The sequence below is a fragment of the Monodelphis domestica genome, chromosome 5 (genome assembly GCF_027887165.1).
Source record: "Monodelphis domestica isolate mMonDom1 chromosome 5, mMonDom1.pri, whole genome shotgun sequence".
NCBI classification, from domain to species: Eukaryota; Metazoa; Chordata; class Mammalia; order Didelphimorphia; family Didelphidae; genus Monodelphis; species Monodelphis domestica.
Genome location: NC_077231.1, coordinates 320,200,274 through 320,215,739, shown reverse-complemented (window position 1 = coordinate 320,215,739; position 15,466 = coordinate 320,200,274). Strand labels below are relative to the sequence as shown.

General features: G+C 43.1%; 1 protein-coding gene across 1 annotated transcript in view; it reads right to left on the bottom strand.

Annotated features, from left to right (window-relative positions):
• AGMO (alkylglycerol monooxygenase) overlaps positions 1-15,466 on the bottom strand; it is a 381,369-nt gene that overhangs the window by 159,904 nt on the left and 205,999 nt on the right. Inside the window, exon 11 of the mRNA XM_007505432.2 lies at positions 4,974-5,056. Within this exon, the coding sequence (XP_007505494.1) occupies positions 4,974-5,056 (83 nt within the window). The remainder of the gene's footprint in view (positions 1-4,973; positions 5,057-15,466) is intronic.

Below are 15,466 nucleotides of genomic sequence, written 5' to 3'. Positions count from 1 at the left end.
ATTTTGGCATTTAGAAATTAAATGCCCGGTGACCATCAATTAATATATTCAATCTAACCATAAATTTAACACAATGAAATAATAGATCAGAGATTTAAAAAAAAAAGAATTTTTTAAAACACAATCCATTAGTTCAGTTTGAGAGGATGCAAAATAACTACTACAGCTCTTGTTCTCTAGCTAAGGGTTCAGTGTGGGGTGGGGATATGATGCTCCCACAGGTAACTAACACAATTTGGAAGGTATTCAGCTCAGAAGAAAAATATGGGTCACATGTTTCCCCTGGTTGGAGGGGACAAAGATTATCCAGGAAGGCTTCATGAAGAAGGAAATGTTGGAGCTTGATAGGGTTTTCTCTGAAGGAGAGGGGAGGGCATCGCTGGCTTCTGAGAGACTCTGAAAAAGCTAGATTTCTGGCCAAGCTCCAAAATAAGCTTTGACTAATCAGTGGGTGTAAACAACTCAATAGAAAGTCCCTGACTGAATGTGAGGGTAAAAAGGGACATGGATGCTGGTAAGATCATGGAGAAGGACAAAGCATATCATGTAAAGGGGAGGTCTGAGCTAGCAGGGGCCCAATGCAAGAGGCACATCCAGACATCAGGCAACATTGGGATCCCAACAGGGCAACAGAAAAATGTGCTTTCAGATTAGGCAAGAGTTGAAGAACCTCTTCCCAGCTGTGTGACCCTGGGCAAGTCACTTGACCCCCATGGCCTAGCCCTTCCCACTCTTCTGCCTTGGAGCCAATATATAGTATTGACTCCAAGATGGAAGGTAAGGGTTTAAAAAAAAAACAGTTGAAGAACCTGATGTTCAAACAGGCAGCATAATATATGCTAGATATGGAGACGAAGAGGTCTGAGTTCTAATCCATCAGAACTGGATCACTAAGGAAACATGACCAAACTCCTGCATCACTCTGTGCCTCAATTTCATCTCTAAAATGGGTAGAGTATCTCCTATGTTCTTGATGATGGAAATGCTTTGTAAGCCCTACAGCATAGGAGAAATATGTTCTGGTCAACCAGATGGTAATCCTTTTGAGAACTAATATGGGGGTTAAACTTAGCCCGTTTGCCTGCGAGGTTCTGAAAATGTTCCTGTGTGGAGAGCTCTCCACTGCCGTCTAAGAGGGAGAGAGTTGTTCAAGCAGAGATGGAGAGGAGCAGGACAGAGGATTGCAACAGTCACCTCTAGATTGTGGGGATGCAGCAAGGAGCACTGGGAGAAATCACAGTAGCCTGGGAGGATTCTCTGATCCTCTAGCTAGGGCACTGCCAGGACAGGACAAGGTCCTCTCTGTCTGCAGACCTTTAAACCATCTTATGTCATGATTATTTGGCTTATGACGATTTGGCGCTTCCCAGCTTTGCCAGGCAAAGCGATAATGGAGCAAACTGGAGCTGATAGCAGACATGGACGCCTGGGCTGGAAACAAGGGTCTTAGAGCACCAGGAGGAGCCGACTTGAGCAAGCTCGCGTCCACATTCTTTAAGATATCTTCTAAGAGACATTTCTTGTTTAATATTCGGAAATGGAGGATTTCTCTCCTGAAATATTTAGGACATAAGACATGTGGGCTCCGAATCAGACAGGCTAACTAATGGAAAGGCGGCTCTTTGTTAATTTATTGAATTCATGATTAATGTTTGCCGTCCACGTTTTGTCTCACACTGTAAACAGTCCTAAAAGGCAGGGACTGTGTCTGGTTAACTCGCTTTGAACGAAACCTAATCCAGGACTCCATGCAGATTGGCCTTTAATTAATCGCTTTATAATGACAGTGATGAACAACTGTTTAAGCGGCCAAGATGAAGGTCTATTTGATTTTCATCATGCTTTTCCTTTCAATTATTAAATCGCTTACAGAGGAGAGAAAAAGATAGGGTGATCCCAGTAGACAGACAGCTCATTAGCTTCTCCCATTCGTTTGGTTGTAAAAGCTCTAAGCCAGTTCAGAATACAGAGTTCCAGAAGAAAATGTTTTTGCTGGACTTCAAAGATTCCTTTTTGGGGCAATTAATCACTTCTCCTTTTCAGCGGGGGGACTAACAAATTTTATAGAAAAGAAAAGCACCCCATTTTTCTGAAACCTTAACAAGAATGAGTCCAAACTGGGATTGGACAAGTCCCGTTCGTGTTGGCTTACAAATAAAATAATCAGACTTATTTTCTGAAACAAACAAACACACAAACTGATGCTAAATTGAATTTTCTGCTCATATATTTTGAAATATCAGCAAACCAAAAATAGCCCACAAAAGCCAATTTAGAGAAGGGCTCTAACATTCTTGTGCTGGTATTTGTCCAAGTTCTCATAGTGAAAATATTTCTAGGTAGTCCCCTATTTCCACAGCCTCATGTTTTACTAGCCCCACTGCTGGTTTTCACTTGATAGTTCTCTATTTCTTTGGGGGAGAAGGAAAACTGCCACTAATTACTTTTGGAAGTTGACTTTTACATTTTGTAATTGTTGGCAGCTTGGTGTGTAAACAGACAGGGAAAATACAACCACCAAGGCAGGACACATTGCAGACATTTAGACTTTCTCGTCAGTTGGCAAATTCAGTCACTTGCAAAAACTGTTCTGAACCTTGGCCAGAGGAAAATCGGTGTTCTGCCCCATTGCCACCCATCGACAGGACCCTGAATGTAAAACTTATGTCTCCATTTGGAAGTTCAGATCTGGCCAGAACAAGCCAAACTAGAAAGAGACCCCTCTACCCCTCAGGAATCAGAAAGAAGAAGTAAAAGATCACTGGAGGCAACACGGGCAGGGTATAGCCATTGGTTCATTCACAATGTTTATCTGTGTGATTGAAATAGATTGAATTCTTCATTTTTCTGAGATGATTCTGTTCATTTACACTTTGATGAAAGGCTTCTATAAGTTCTGGGGTGAAGCCATGTAGAATCTGACCCAAAGGCCATCTCTGGCTGGGTTACAGATGAGGAATAGAATGAAAAAGGGAGAAGAAACATGTGGAAAAATACAGCAAACAGGAGTCTGTTTTGTTTAACTATTATTTTAAATGACTTGTCCAGGGTCACATAGCTAGGAAGAATCTGAGGCCAGATTTGAACCCTGGATCTCAATCCCCTGAGCCACATAGCTCACCCACAGGGGTGGTTTTAAAAGAGAAGTACAAAAAAAAAGTACATCATAGTGTCTAGAGAAGAGTAACACATGCATGACTGCAAGATGCCTATGCAAACAATCTAGGATAAGTGAAGTCATCCATTCTCTGGGAGTATGCTTTACATCTGATATATTGCTCTCCTAGCCAAATTGTGTATTGGTGTATATTCCTTGATTTTGGAGAGTCAGCAAAGTCCTCTCAGTACAGGATGGCAGGGACCACTGGGGGCATCGAACTGACTTTGATGGGGCCAGGAAAAGAACATTTGAGCATCCAGTGCAAAGCAATTGAATGGTTAAAGCAATAATGAATACTGATGCCAAGGAAAAGTTGATAGAGCCTGCTTCCTGTTGGGTAGAGGAACAGGGGAATGGGAGTGCCAAATGTGGCATCTGACATCAGATGCAGGGAACATGATGATTACTTGTGTTTAGCTTCTTTGTGACAACAAAATGATCTCCAGAGTTAGGGGTGTACATGTAGTTCTTGTCTCTGCCTCTGACACCGTCTCTCTCTGTCATTGTCTCTTTCTGTTTCTGTCTCTCTCTCTGTCTCTGACTCTCTGTCTCTCTATGTATTTCTCTCTGTCTCTCTCTGTCTCTACCTCTCTCTGTCTCTCTCTCCATGTTTCTCTCTCTCTGTCTCTGACTCTCTGTGTCTCTGTGTGTGTCTCTCTCTGTCTCGGTCTCTCTGTCTCTGTCTGTCTCTCTGTCTCTGTCTCTCTGTATCTCTGTCTCTCTGTCTCCATCTCTTTCTCTGTCTCTGTCTTTCTGTCTCTTTCTCTCTCTGTCTCTGTCTCTGTCTATCTCTGTCTCTTTCTGTCTCTGTCTCTCTATCTCTCTCTGTCTCTGTCTCTGTGTTTCTCTCTCTGTCTCTCTCTGTATTTCTCTCTGTCTCTCTGTCTCTACCTCTCTCTGTCTCTCTCTCCATGTTTCTCTCTCTCTGTCTCTGACTCTCTGTGTCTCTGTGTGTGTCTCTCTCTGTCTCTGTCTCTCTATCTGTCTCTGTCTCTGTCTCTCTGTCTCTGTCTCTCTGTATCTCTGTCTCTCTGTGTCTTTGTCTCTGTCTCTCTGTCTCTGTATCTCTCTGTCTCATCTCTTTCTCTGTCTCTGTCTTTCTGTCTCTTTCTCTCTCTCTCTCTGTCTCTGTCTCTGTCTATCTCTGTCTCTTTCTGTCTCTGTCTCTCTATCTCTCTCTGTCTCTGTCTCTGTGTTTCTCTCTCTGTCTCTCTGTCTCTACCTCTCTCTGTCTCTCTCTCCATGTTTCTCTCTGTCTCTGACTCTCTGTGTCTCTGTGTGTGTCTCTCTCTGTCTCTGTCTCTCTCTCTCTGTCTCTGTCTGCTTCTGTCTCTCTGTCTCTGTCTCTCTGTCTCTCTGTCTCTGTCTCTCTGTGTCTTTGTCTCTGTCTCTCTGTCTCTGTATCTCTCTGTCTCTTTCTCTGTCTCTGTCTTTCTCTCTGACTCTCTCTCTCTCTCTCTCTCTCTCTCTCTCTCTCTCTCTCTCTCTCTCTCTCTCTCTCTCTCTCTCTCTCTCTCTCTCCCCCTCTCCCTCTCTCTCTTTCTCTGTCCCTGTCTCTCTCCCCCCCCCCAAGGCATCCGTTTATTCTCATATCCAATTCTGTTCCTGTGTGCTCTTAAACACAGCTCAGTCCAGATTCAGCATTTTTAGCCAGTTCAGCACTTTTAGCCAAGGTCACAATGCTTTTTCCCACAGTACAATGACTGGTTCATTAGACCTACAGGACGTGACATGGGACTGATCCAGAGACACTTGACCATTTTTCAGGGAATATTAAGCTAAGCGAAAGCAAATGAGAACGTTTCCCTCCTACCTTTGCTCTATGAGGAATCCAATGGAGGTCAGTGTGAGGATGATGTAGCCTGTCCTCAGGAGGAGAGTGGCCTGTGATAATACCTGTTAAACCAACAAGTAGACAAATTGCTCATTTTGGGGAATTCTCTGAAGGAATATTGGGCTACACGGGAGTAGTCTGAGGTCTCCACTCTATTACCCCATTAGTCACGGCATGTTTTCAGAGTAGTCTGATCCATCATTACATTTGGGCCATTTCAGCAGTTGAGCATTTCCCGTAATATCATTCTGTTTCCTCATTGGGCACTTTGGGGATCCGACTTTTCTGAAATCATTTTTCAAATTAAATACTCTTTCTACTGTTTCTTCTTCTCTTCCCCTCACCCCCAGGCTCCTCATTCCACTGGCCTTTGAGCCATGTGTGTACCTCTACTGAGGGGGAAATAGCTAGCATTTCTATAAATAAATACCAGATTCCAGCTCCGATTTTCAATATCACTTAACTGTTGTCAACTCTGGGCCCCTTCAGTAATGAGTCTTAAGGACTTCACAGAGGAGAATTAGACAAACCAATGCACATAAGCATGAGAGAAATGCAACCAATGACCTCTGACTTTATTGGAGTGGAGAGTGCCGTGTTTTTAAAGCTACATATTGTAATCATCTTAGTGAATCTTGGAGGCTTATAATTGGAAGGGACAGCAAGCAATACAAGTTCATTCCAGATGGGACCAAGAATCCCTTTTATAAACTGATGAGTCAATCAAAAAGGATCTCTTCTGTTTGTTGAACATCACAAGTGACTGTTCTGACTTTGCTGGAAGATGTCTGATGACTTCCCCAGGTAGCCCAGCCTATTTTTCAAGAGGTCCAACTATTAGGATAGTGTTTCTGAAGTCAGGCCTAAATTTGCCTTCTTGCAACTCCCACACATTGCTGCTGGGCCAAGCATAATCCATCTGATATTTTTCCCCTTGAATTTAATTTTCATAATAATTAGATATTTTACATATATTTAGATTTACCTTTTATTTATGTTATGAACATTTATTAATATACTTGATTCATTCATTGAATTGTATCCCCCTCATCTGGCACCCCGTCTAGTACACGATTTGATAAAGACTTCCTAAAAGAGTTCAGAAAACCACCCTTCCAAATCTTGAAGATAGCTATTGTCTCTCTCTACCGTCTTCAATATTTTCTCCAAAGCAAAATCATCCCCTGCTCCTTCAATTAATTCCTAGAAGATGCTATCTCTGGACCATTCACCATCTTGGTTGCCCTTCTCTGGAAACTGGCCAATAATCAGTGTCCTTCCTAAATCGATGGTCAGAATTGACTAGAATACTGTAGGTGTGGCCAGGGCAGAAAAGAGGAGGACAATCACTCCTCTGAGGCTATGCAAGCTTCTCCTAACAAAGTCTGAGGTGGGGTTTGCATTTCAGGTGCCAAGTCATGCTTTCCCTTCCTCTTAAGTCTGTGGTCCACTACCCTGATTCTTTCCAAATGACCATTCAGTCAGGCCTTTCCTCTTCGGTGTACATACATACATACATACATACATACATATATATATATATATATATATATACATATATATATATATGTGTATAACTGGAATTCTGAATCTAAATTTAAATCATTCTGTGTGTCCTTCTTGAGTTGGATCTTATTAATTTGGCCGAATGTTTGAGCTCCTCATGATTTTCTGGATACATTAAAATCTCATGGATAGATCTCTCTTCCAACCTTGCACCATCTACCAATTTTGTAAGTATGGTGTGTGTGCCTTTACCCAACCACTGACTTCATTGTTGAACAGGCGAGGACCAAGTCCTGAAACATGGGGATACTCAGCTGGAAATCTTTGCTTCCAAATTGATGTGGAACCATTAATATATACTTCTGGATCCAGCTTTTCACCTAGTTCTGAACCCTACTCCCACCTCCACCTTATCATATTGTTCCCATCCAATCCATCCGTCTGGTCTTCAAGAAGGGAAGACCCATGGGACGTCTAGTCAAATATTTCCTTTTCCCCCTAAAATGCACATCAAATATTGGCATTGACAGCATCTCCCAATCTATTAGGTTAGTGACCCTCCCCAAATCAGTAAGCAAATATGGCCACTTGGAATTGTTTTTGTCAAAGCTACTTATTCTTTGTGTTGTCTCTGTGCTGAATACAAGGAACAAGATTCATCCCAACCAAACTAATATTTATGAGGTAACGATGAGGTGGTGAGTACTAGATCAGTCTCCGAGGATACCAAGAATGAAACAAAGCAGTCCTTACTCTTAGGAAGTTTCCATTCATTATGGGACAAGCAAAATATACAGAGATAAGAAAAGTCAACATGCCTATGTATAATACATGTGTACACACACGCATACACACATTTCTGTGTATGTCTATATATTACATTAATTTGGGAGGATAAAGACATCCCGGAAGGCATCCTGAAAGAGGTGGCCCTTAATCGGAGCCATGGACAGAAGAAACAAGGAGTTCTAAAACACAGAGGTGAGAAGGAAGAGTACACCCCACGAGAGGAGGCAAAGACAGAAGGCGGAATGTTATAAATGGGCAACAAAAAGCTAGTGAGTTATACTGGAATGGACAGTAGAGAGAAAATAATGTGAAATCATTCTGAATATAAGGGTTGGAGTGAGATGGTAATAGGCTTTAAATGGCAAATGGAAGAATTTGTCCTAGAGATAATGAGAGCCATTGATGGTTTTTGAGAAAAGCAGTAACATAGGGTCAGCTAGATCGCACAATGAAAAGAGCACCAAGCCTGCAGACAGAAGGTCCTGGGTCCAAATCTGGTCTCAGACACGTCCTAACTGCGTGACCTTGGGCAAGTCACAACCCCAATTTCCTAACCCTTACCACTCTTCTTCCTTAGAATAGACACTTTCTAAGACAGAAGGTGAGGCTTAAAAATTAAAAAGCAAAGGAGTAAAATGCTAAGAAGGATGACATCAATGGGCATCTGTGGTAAGGCTGGGGAAAAGAGAGAACGAAGACAGGGAAAGACGCTAGGTGCCTATTTCAATAAGGCTGAGACTAAAGAGGTGGTTTGGGCAAGGGTGAATAGAAGGGAATTGTTTGTTAGTAGAGGTTCCTAATTACTAGATAAGAATGAAAATTCTAAGAAAGAACTGTGGGAGCAGAAACACAAAAGAAAGACACAGGATTGATCACATGGTTCAGTGGGGATAGAATTGGGGTTTGGGCATTAAAAGATCACTCTATTGCAAATATGAATAACACAGAAATAGCTTTTGAACAATGATATGTGTATAACCCAGTTGAATTGCTTGTCAGCACCAGGAGGGGGAGGGAAAAGAGGGAAAAATCATGAATCATATAATCATGGAAAACTATTTTAAATAAATTAATTAATAAAATAAATAAAAGAATGAAAATTCTAGGACAGTTTGGGTTGGTGGGAACTGAATAATGGGAATGTAAGGAGCAAAAGGTAGGGAGGTGGGAGGGAAGCTGTCAATCAAGAAGCATTTGGTAAGTGCCTACTACTTTGTTCCAGACTCTTTGCTAGATACTAGAGATATAAGTAGAAATAATTAAATCATCTCATCCCTGAAGGATCCAGAATAGTATTCTGTTCTTCCACCTCTTTCCATGAAGCAGAAACCTCTCTCCTCCTAATGACTGCCCTAGTTTTGCTAATAGCAGCTTGCCTTTCCTAGAAGCCCATGCTGAAAGTTCTCCAATTGTGCCACCCTTTCATCCAAAAGCTTCCAGTTCCTATTGATTCTGCTTCTGGTGCTACTTTACTGGTGTACACTTTTCTTCAAAACCCCTCCCTTCCCTTAGGCTTTCCTTGCTGCCACTTGATTAGGCCATGACTGCCCTGAATTGGACTACTGAAATTCACCTTCCTGGCATGGTCAGAAAGCTTCTACCCTCCTGAGATGCCTCCCCCATTCTCCCCTTTACCTGTACTTACACGGTAGAGGGGAGGCACAGCAGATCTTGTCATGATTTCCTGGAGCAACCAGTCAAGGACTGCATTTCTACTAGACTACCCATCCCACTCCTACATGGGACATGCCTGGGGCCAATACTCCCTTCCCCAACTGTCAGATTTCTATTAGGCTTCCTTTCTGGGCATTCCTAGTTATCATCACATTGGCTTGCAAATAGTAGGTGCTTAATAAGTGTTTGTTGATTGCTAAGAATGAGGAGTCCAAAGAGGGGGAAAAAGGAGGAAGATATGCAAATGTCCTTTGGAAAGATCCTCTGAGAGAGGGGAAAGGGGGAGAGAGAGAGAGAGAGAGAGGGAGAGAGAGAGAGGAAGAGGAAGAGGGAGAGAGAGAGGGAGAGAGAGAGCGAGCGAGAGAGAGAGAGTGAGAGAGAGAGTGAGAGAGAGAGTGAGAGAGAGAGAGAGAGAGAGAGAGAGAGAGAGAGAGAGAGAGAGAGAGAGAAGAGGAAGAGGGAGAGAGAGAGGGAGAGAGAGAGGGGGGAGAGGGAGAGAGAGGGAGGGAGAGAGAGAGACAGAGAGAGAGAGAGAGGAAGAGGGAGAGAGAGAGGAGGGAGAGAGAGGGAGAGAGAGAGAGAGAGAGAGAGAGAGAGAGAGAGAGAGAGAGAGAGAGAGAGAGAGAGAGAGGGAGGGAGGGAGGGAGAGAGAGAGAGAGAGAGAGAGAGAGAGAGAGAGATAGAGAGAGAGGGAGAGGGAGAGTATGTCCTAAGAAATATGAAACAGCTAGACTTGGAGTGAGGGAGATCTGAAATCAAATTCTCTCTCATAGTAATTATAACTTTGAGGAAGACACAATCTCTTTCAGTTTCAATTTTCTCAACTGTAAAATAGATATAATAACCCTTAACTCATAAGATTCTTCATGAGACAAATCATACGATGTGTATAAACCACATGGCAGACTTGACAGGGCCATAGAAATAGTCATCTCTCTGGTCTCAGACACTTCCTAGCTATGTGACTGGCAAATCACTTCATTCCCTCAGTTTAGTCCTTACTGCTCATCTGCCTTAAAAATCAATGATTCCATGGTGGATGGTAAAGGTTCAAACAACTGAGAAGAAGAGACGGTCATCGTGATCATCACCATTTCCCATAGAGCATCCTGTGCAATGAAATCATGTATGCAGGTGATCAGATATGAACAATGGGCAAAGCTCATCACTTCTCCATGAAATACCTTTGCCTGACGTGCTTAAAGCTGGGCCATCTTTTCATGGAAGCCCAAACTCTTGCCACTGGCTCAGCTGCAGGGGAGAAGAGCTTCGCTTCCTCTCTGCTAAGTCTCGTGTGAAAAAGCCTGCCCAGGGCTCTCCAAAGACCTTTGGCAACAGTGAGGAAAAGCCTGATTGTGTTCGGTTTGCTCCCATTTTATGGCATCTCTTCTTGGCATGGTTTCCCAGAAGGTGTCTTTGGCTGAGTGAAATATCGAAGAGAATCCAGAGGACTCCAACCCTTTGAACCCCATTTGCCTCTTTTTTCCTCTCACCAAAGAAAATGAACCGAACAAGGGCTTTGGAGTTTGGGGAACTGGGTATGGGTTGTTGATGCTTGGGGAAGGGGCCATTTTGGGAAAGAGACACTGATGGTGATTCCCAGTCTGAGGGCAGAGCTTGCCTGCTTCTCCAGCCCCTACAAAGCAAGGGTTTGGGCTCTGAGGGGGTGGGCAGCCATTCATCCAAATCTTCCCCTGGACCTTGACTCCCCCAAACAAGACAGCTTTTCTCCTTCCTACGGCCTCTGCTGACGAGCCCATTTCTGCCGTCCTACATTTTTTCCACCTTTTTGACTCTATGGAGGCTCTGACAGAATTTCCCTGGGTCCCAATTATGAGGGTGTGGAACTCAAAATGTCCGGAATCCGTTACTCTCACTAAAAGGTACCTAATAAAAAACTCCACCACGGTCCCCCAGGAGAGTCACAGCTTCAGTTACTTTTGGCTTGGCAAATAATCACTTCAGCAAGCTCCAGGAAGACATTAGCTCACTGACTTTTTTCTTTTCTTTTCTTTTCTGTTTTTTGCCTCAGTGACCTTATTTTGACCCTGAAGGCAACACGTTTTGGGGCTGTGGGCTTCTTCAAGGACACAAATATCACCTCCGAGTCAGAGAGGTTCCACTCTCCCCATCTTGATTCTTCCTTTGGCACCAGCTATGGGGTCCCTCTACGAGCAATATAAGATCTATGATTATTAGACAGGCCTCATATTGAGAGGGGAAAACTGTCTTAGAGGGGAAAATGTGAAGGGCTTGGAATGAGGAGGATGAGGGTTCAAATTATGCCATCAACATTTAATAGTTATGTAGCACCAGGAAATTACAACAACTATTTTTTTAAAAAACTTTACCTTAAGGGGAAACCCAGTGGAATTGTGCAACGGCTATGGGAGAAGTGGTGGGAGGGGAAGGGGGGGAAGATAATGATCATTGTTTCCAATGAATAATGTTTGTAAATAACCAAATAAAATAATGTTTAAAAAGTAAAAACAAACAAACAAACAAAAACAAAACCTTACCTTAAATTTTAGAATCTTTACTGTGCACAGGTTCCAAGGCAGAAGAGTGAAAAGGGCTAGGCAATGGGGGTTAAGTGACTTGCCCAGGGTCACACAGTTAGGAATTGTTTGAAACCAGATTTGAACCCAGGACCTCCCATCTCTGGGACTGGCTCTCAATCCATTGAGTTACCCAGCTGCCCCCTACTACATCTATTTTAACCTCAGTGTCAACACTTATAAAATGGGGGTAATAATTGGACCACCTTTGTGGGTATCTATGACCTCAGAGATGATCAAGTCTAGCTGAGTTAATAGATGCAAAGTATTTAAGAAACATTAAAGTGCCATAAATGCTAGTAATGATGATGATGGTAATAGTGCTAATAACAATGAGCTAATACGTATAGAAAGGTATTATTTTGTTAACAGGACAGTTGAGGCACACAGATAAGTTAAATGGTTTGTCCAGGGCCACCCATGTATTCAGTGCCTGAGCTGGAATTCAAACACAGATCACTAGATGAACAAAACATTACAAGTGAGAACAGACATCTTAGGTGTAAGTCCCAACTCTATTATTATCCGATCATGCAAAGTTTCAATGCTTTGGAGAGTCATTTCAGGATAAGAAACTTCCTACCGACCCAAATCCAGAAAGTGAACTTTAGGGTGTCGTGATCTGAACTGGGAGGGCTTGAATGCATTTGTTTTGTACGTATACTCACACCGAAGGGGGCTGCCCCAACTGGCTTTTGTCAATGCTCCTAGCAATCATTGGTTTTGTCCTCTTTCCTTTTTATCCCCAAATTATTGTAATTTCAAATTTCATTACGTTTGCAAGATCCAGTGGAGACATGGGTCTTCTGAGGGATGTCAGGGGGGAATGTGTCATTGGAAATCTTGTGCCTCTGAACTACATTTCCCAGGAGCCTACGGACTTCCTGTCCTTACATGCTGACATAGACAGAAGATAAATTGGATGGTCTTCTGTGACTAGTTTCCTTTCCTTCCTGGGTCGCCACTTTAGGGGAGCGGGCTGTTTGAGCAGGTAGATTAGCCATGGGCACATGGTTTTATTTTGTTAAATAACGACCTTTTTATTTTGTCACTTCTAGTGCTTATTAATAAACCTTATAAAATATATTTGGAGTTACTGTATACTAATTTTAAGTTTTACACTATTGATTAGTTGAATGAGCTTAAATAAGTCATAGTACGTCAGCTGTAAAACGGTCATCCTAGCTGCACTAGCTTCCTTTCAGGGAACTGTGATAATGGATGGCCAGTGCTAGATGAATGCAATCCATTATTTTTACCTCCCATCCTTTCAGGGTCTTTATTTCCATCTATGAGGTCATGGAGACTAACTGAGAAGAATCTCCATTCAATATACCCAATGGATTTCTTCTTCTTTCTTACATCTTCTGTGATATAGAGGGGAAAGAGGGCACACTCTCCTCTTGTAGCCCATTCCACCTTGTTTCATCTCATTGTTGGGGAGTTTTTCTCATCTCCACTCTGAGTTTTCTTCCTCACAGCCTGTCTTGATTCTTCATTCTTGGGCTGAGAAGGATGAGTATGTGCTCTTTTCTACAAGACAGTTCCTCAAAGAGCTCTCCCTGCACCATTCTCTTACTTGGGGCCAATATCAACCACCATTTAAATAGTCTTCATATGGCATTATTTCCATTTTATCTACCTCCTTATATACTCTTCTTTTATGCTCGCGAGCTTGTTAATGTTCTTCATAAAACATGGCAGTCCAAAACGAACTTAGCAATTCAGATTTTGATTGACAAGGCTAAAAGACTGCAGGCCACTCATTTCTCTCATCTCATGCTTCTCTTCATGAATATGAAGCACCATTGAGTCTCTGACCACCACATCATAATGATTGTCTTTGGGGGCCACTGAAGTCCAGACTTCATTGCCAGATTATCTAGCAATACCTTTTGTATCCTGGAATTCATTGTTTTGAATTATTGAACCTGTGAAAACCTTTAAATTTATCCCTCTTTTTGCAGTCTAATGGCCTCTTGTGGTCACTGCTCATTTTTTATCTTGATTCTGTCACCAAAAAAATAGTATTACTAGCTTTAACAAGTATTCAGTGAATAAAGGAAAATGGCTGGTCCAACTCACCTGCCAAGCTTTTTCATCTTTGCTCATTCATTTCATGATAATTTCTTAAGGAGTTCATTGATTTGATTATGCTCTGAAATGCTTTTATAAAGCAGAGGAGTAGCATGGGACAATGCCTTACTGACCCTGGAAAAGTAGCGGTAACAAGACACCGAAGCTTCAACACTTGACGTGTTCATTATTTCCCTCAATTGAATTTTAGAAAGTTAATTGGGCCTCTTCACGTTTTTATCTGTAATATTCCCTAGTACGGAATTAGCACCTCCTCCATCACTGCTGATAACAACTAGCCAGCCGTCACTCTTGTAAGTTTCCAGGGTCTGTATTTATTAAACTGGGATTTGTCGATGATATCCTGCCTTTTCAGCATATTTGTTTTATTTGCTTACTACCCTAAAGGCAGGCTAGATAGATGCTCCGTCTGGCTCAAATTTCTCTGAACATATTACATTAATAATCACCTGGAAAGTATAGGAAATTAGGAAGAAACCATACCCAATGGGCCCTACTTGCAGAAAAGTGAATATAGTGCAGATGGGCTCTGGGGGTGAATTTAAGATCTGGGACTCTGCCCCAAGTGCCGAGGACTATAGTATATTAATTTTTCAGGGGTGATGTTAACACAGGCTAACAAGGAGACCTCAGAAAGAGGCTGGGGTGTCCGGGGCGTCTTCTAGTAAATGCTGAGCGAGGGGAACAGTCAGGGGATTTGAAGACTGCCAAAGCGTGTTTCCATGTTTATTCTAGAGAGCCTCCGAATGGGGAGGGGATCACCGAGATAATATGCATCCCAGCCTATGGGCAGTTGCCGGACTTGGTGCTCTCACAGTCAGGTCTTTTTCAATGCTGAGCCTGGAATGTGGCTCTCCTATCACTTCAGAAGATAAATGCTCCCTGCGCTGCTTCGAGTCGGGGTGCAGACAAGTGCCGAAGGTATTTTCCTTTCCAGGGCTGGCGCCCAGGACCAGCCCATGAAGTGGACCCTGGGAGCCAAGCGCTGATTTCTCAAGCCTGGCTGTCCCAAGATCAACAGCGCGCCAGTGAGTTCTATCACCAAGCTAAACAGCGTATATTTAAATAGCCATTTTGCAAGCAGCATCGAGGAAGGAATGTGGCTTTCACACCTTTGTGCGCCTTTAGCATCCCTTTTCTTCCTTCCAAAGAAATTCTGCATATGCGGTCTGTGACCCTATAAAATAAATGAGTGTTCCGACACTGCAGACTGTGGATAAACAGAGAAGCCTGTGGAACCACAGCAGGACCCCCAGCGACAAGCCTGCCACAGCCTTGCTAGTGTGGTTATTGGCTAGGATGAGACAGGAAAAAAATATTGCTGTTGGATTGCCTTGCCTTTGTAAGGTTTATCAGTGGCCCCGGTCCAAAAAGGCACTGTGGAATTCTGCAAATAAGCAGGAATTCCTCATCAGCACACAGCCTGATGGGAAAGGCAAAAAAGAGGTGCAAAAGCAGGACCCAGGCAAGCCAAGAGAGTGGAATAAAAGCAGGCGCTCACTCACCTGAGCTCAACCAAATCCCCTTCCAAACAACTTTAAATAATGCTTTCAAGTGGTCCTGGAGCATCCCCACAGACAGAAGGTCAGGGGGCTGGGAACAATTTTCCAACTACAAACAATTTGGGAAGTTGGAAGGAAAGGTCTGCATCACTGGGGAGGTGGCCAGGTGCAGAGAGCAGAGCTTCATGTCAGAAGCAGACCTGGAGGGTGGCTACCTGAGTGGCGGCCAACCTTCACAAACTCTCAGTCTAAGGATGGGAAGAGTGTAGGCAACCTGTCCAGAAGGGGATGACAGGGGACTCTGCCGGCACTGGGGGAAGGATCCTGCTGCCATGCCCAATAGAGT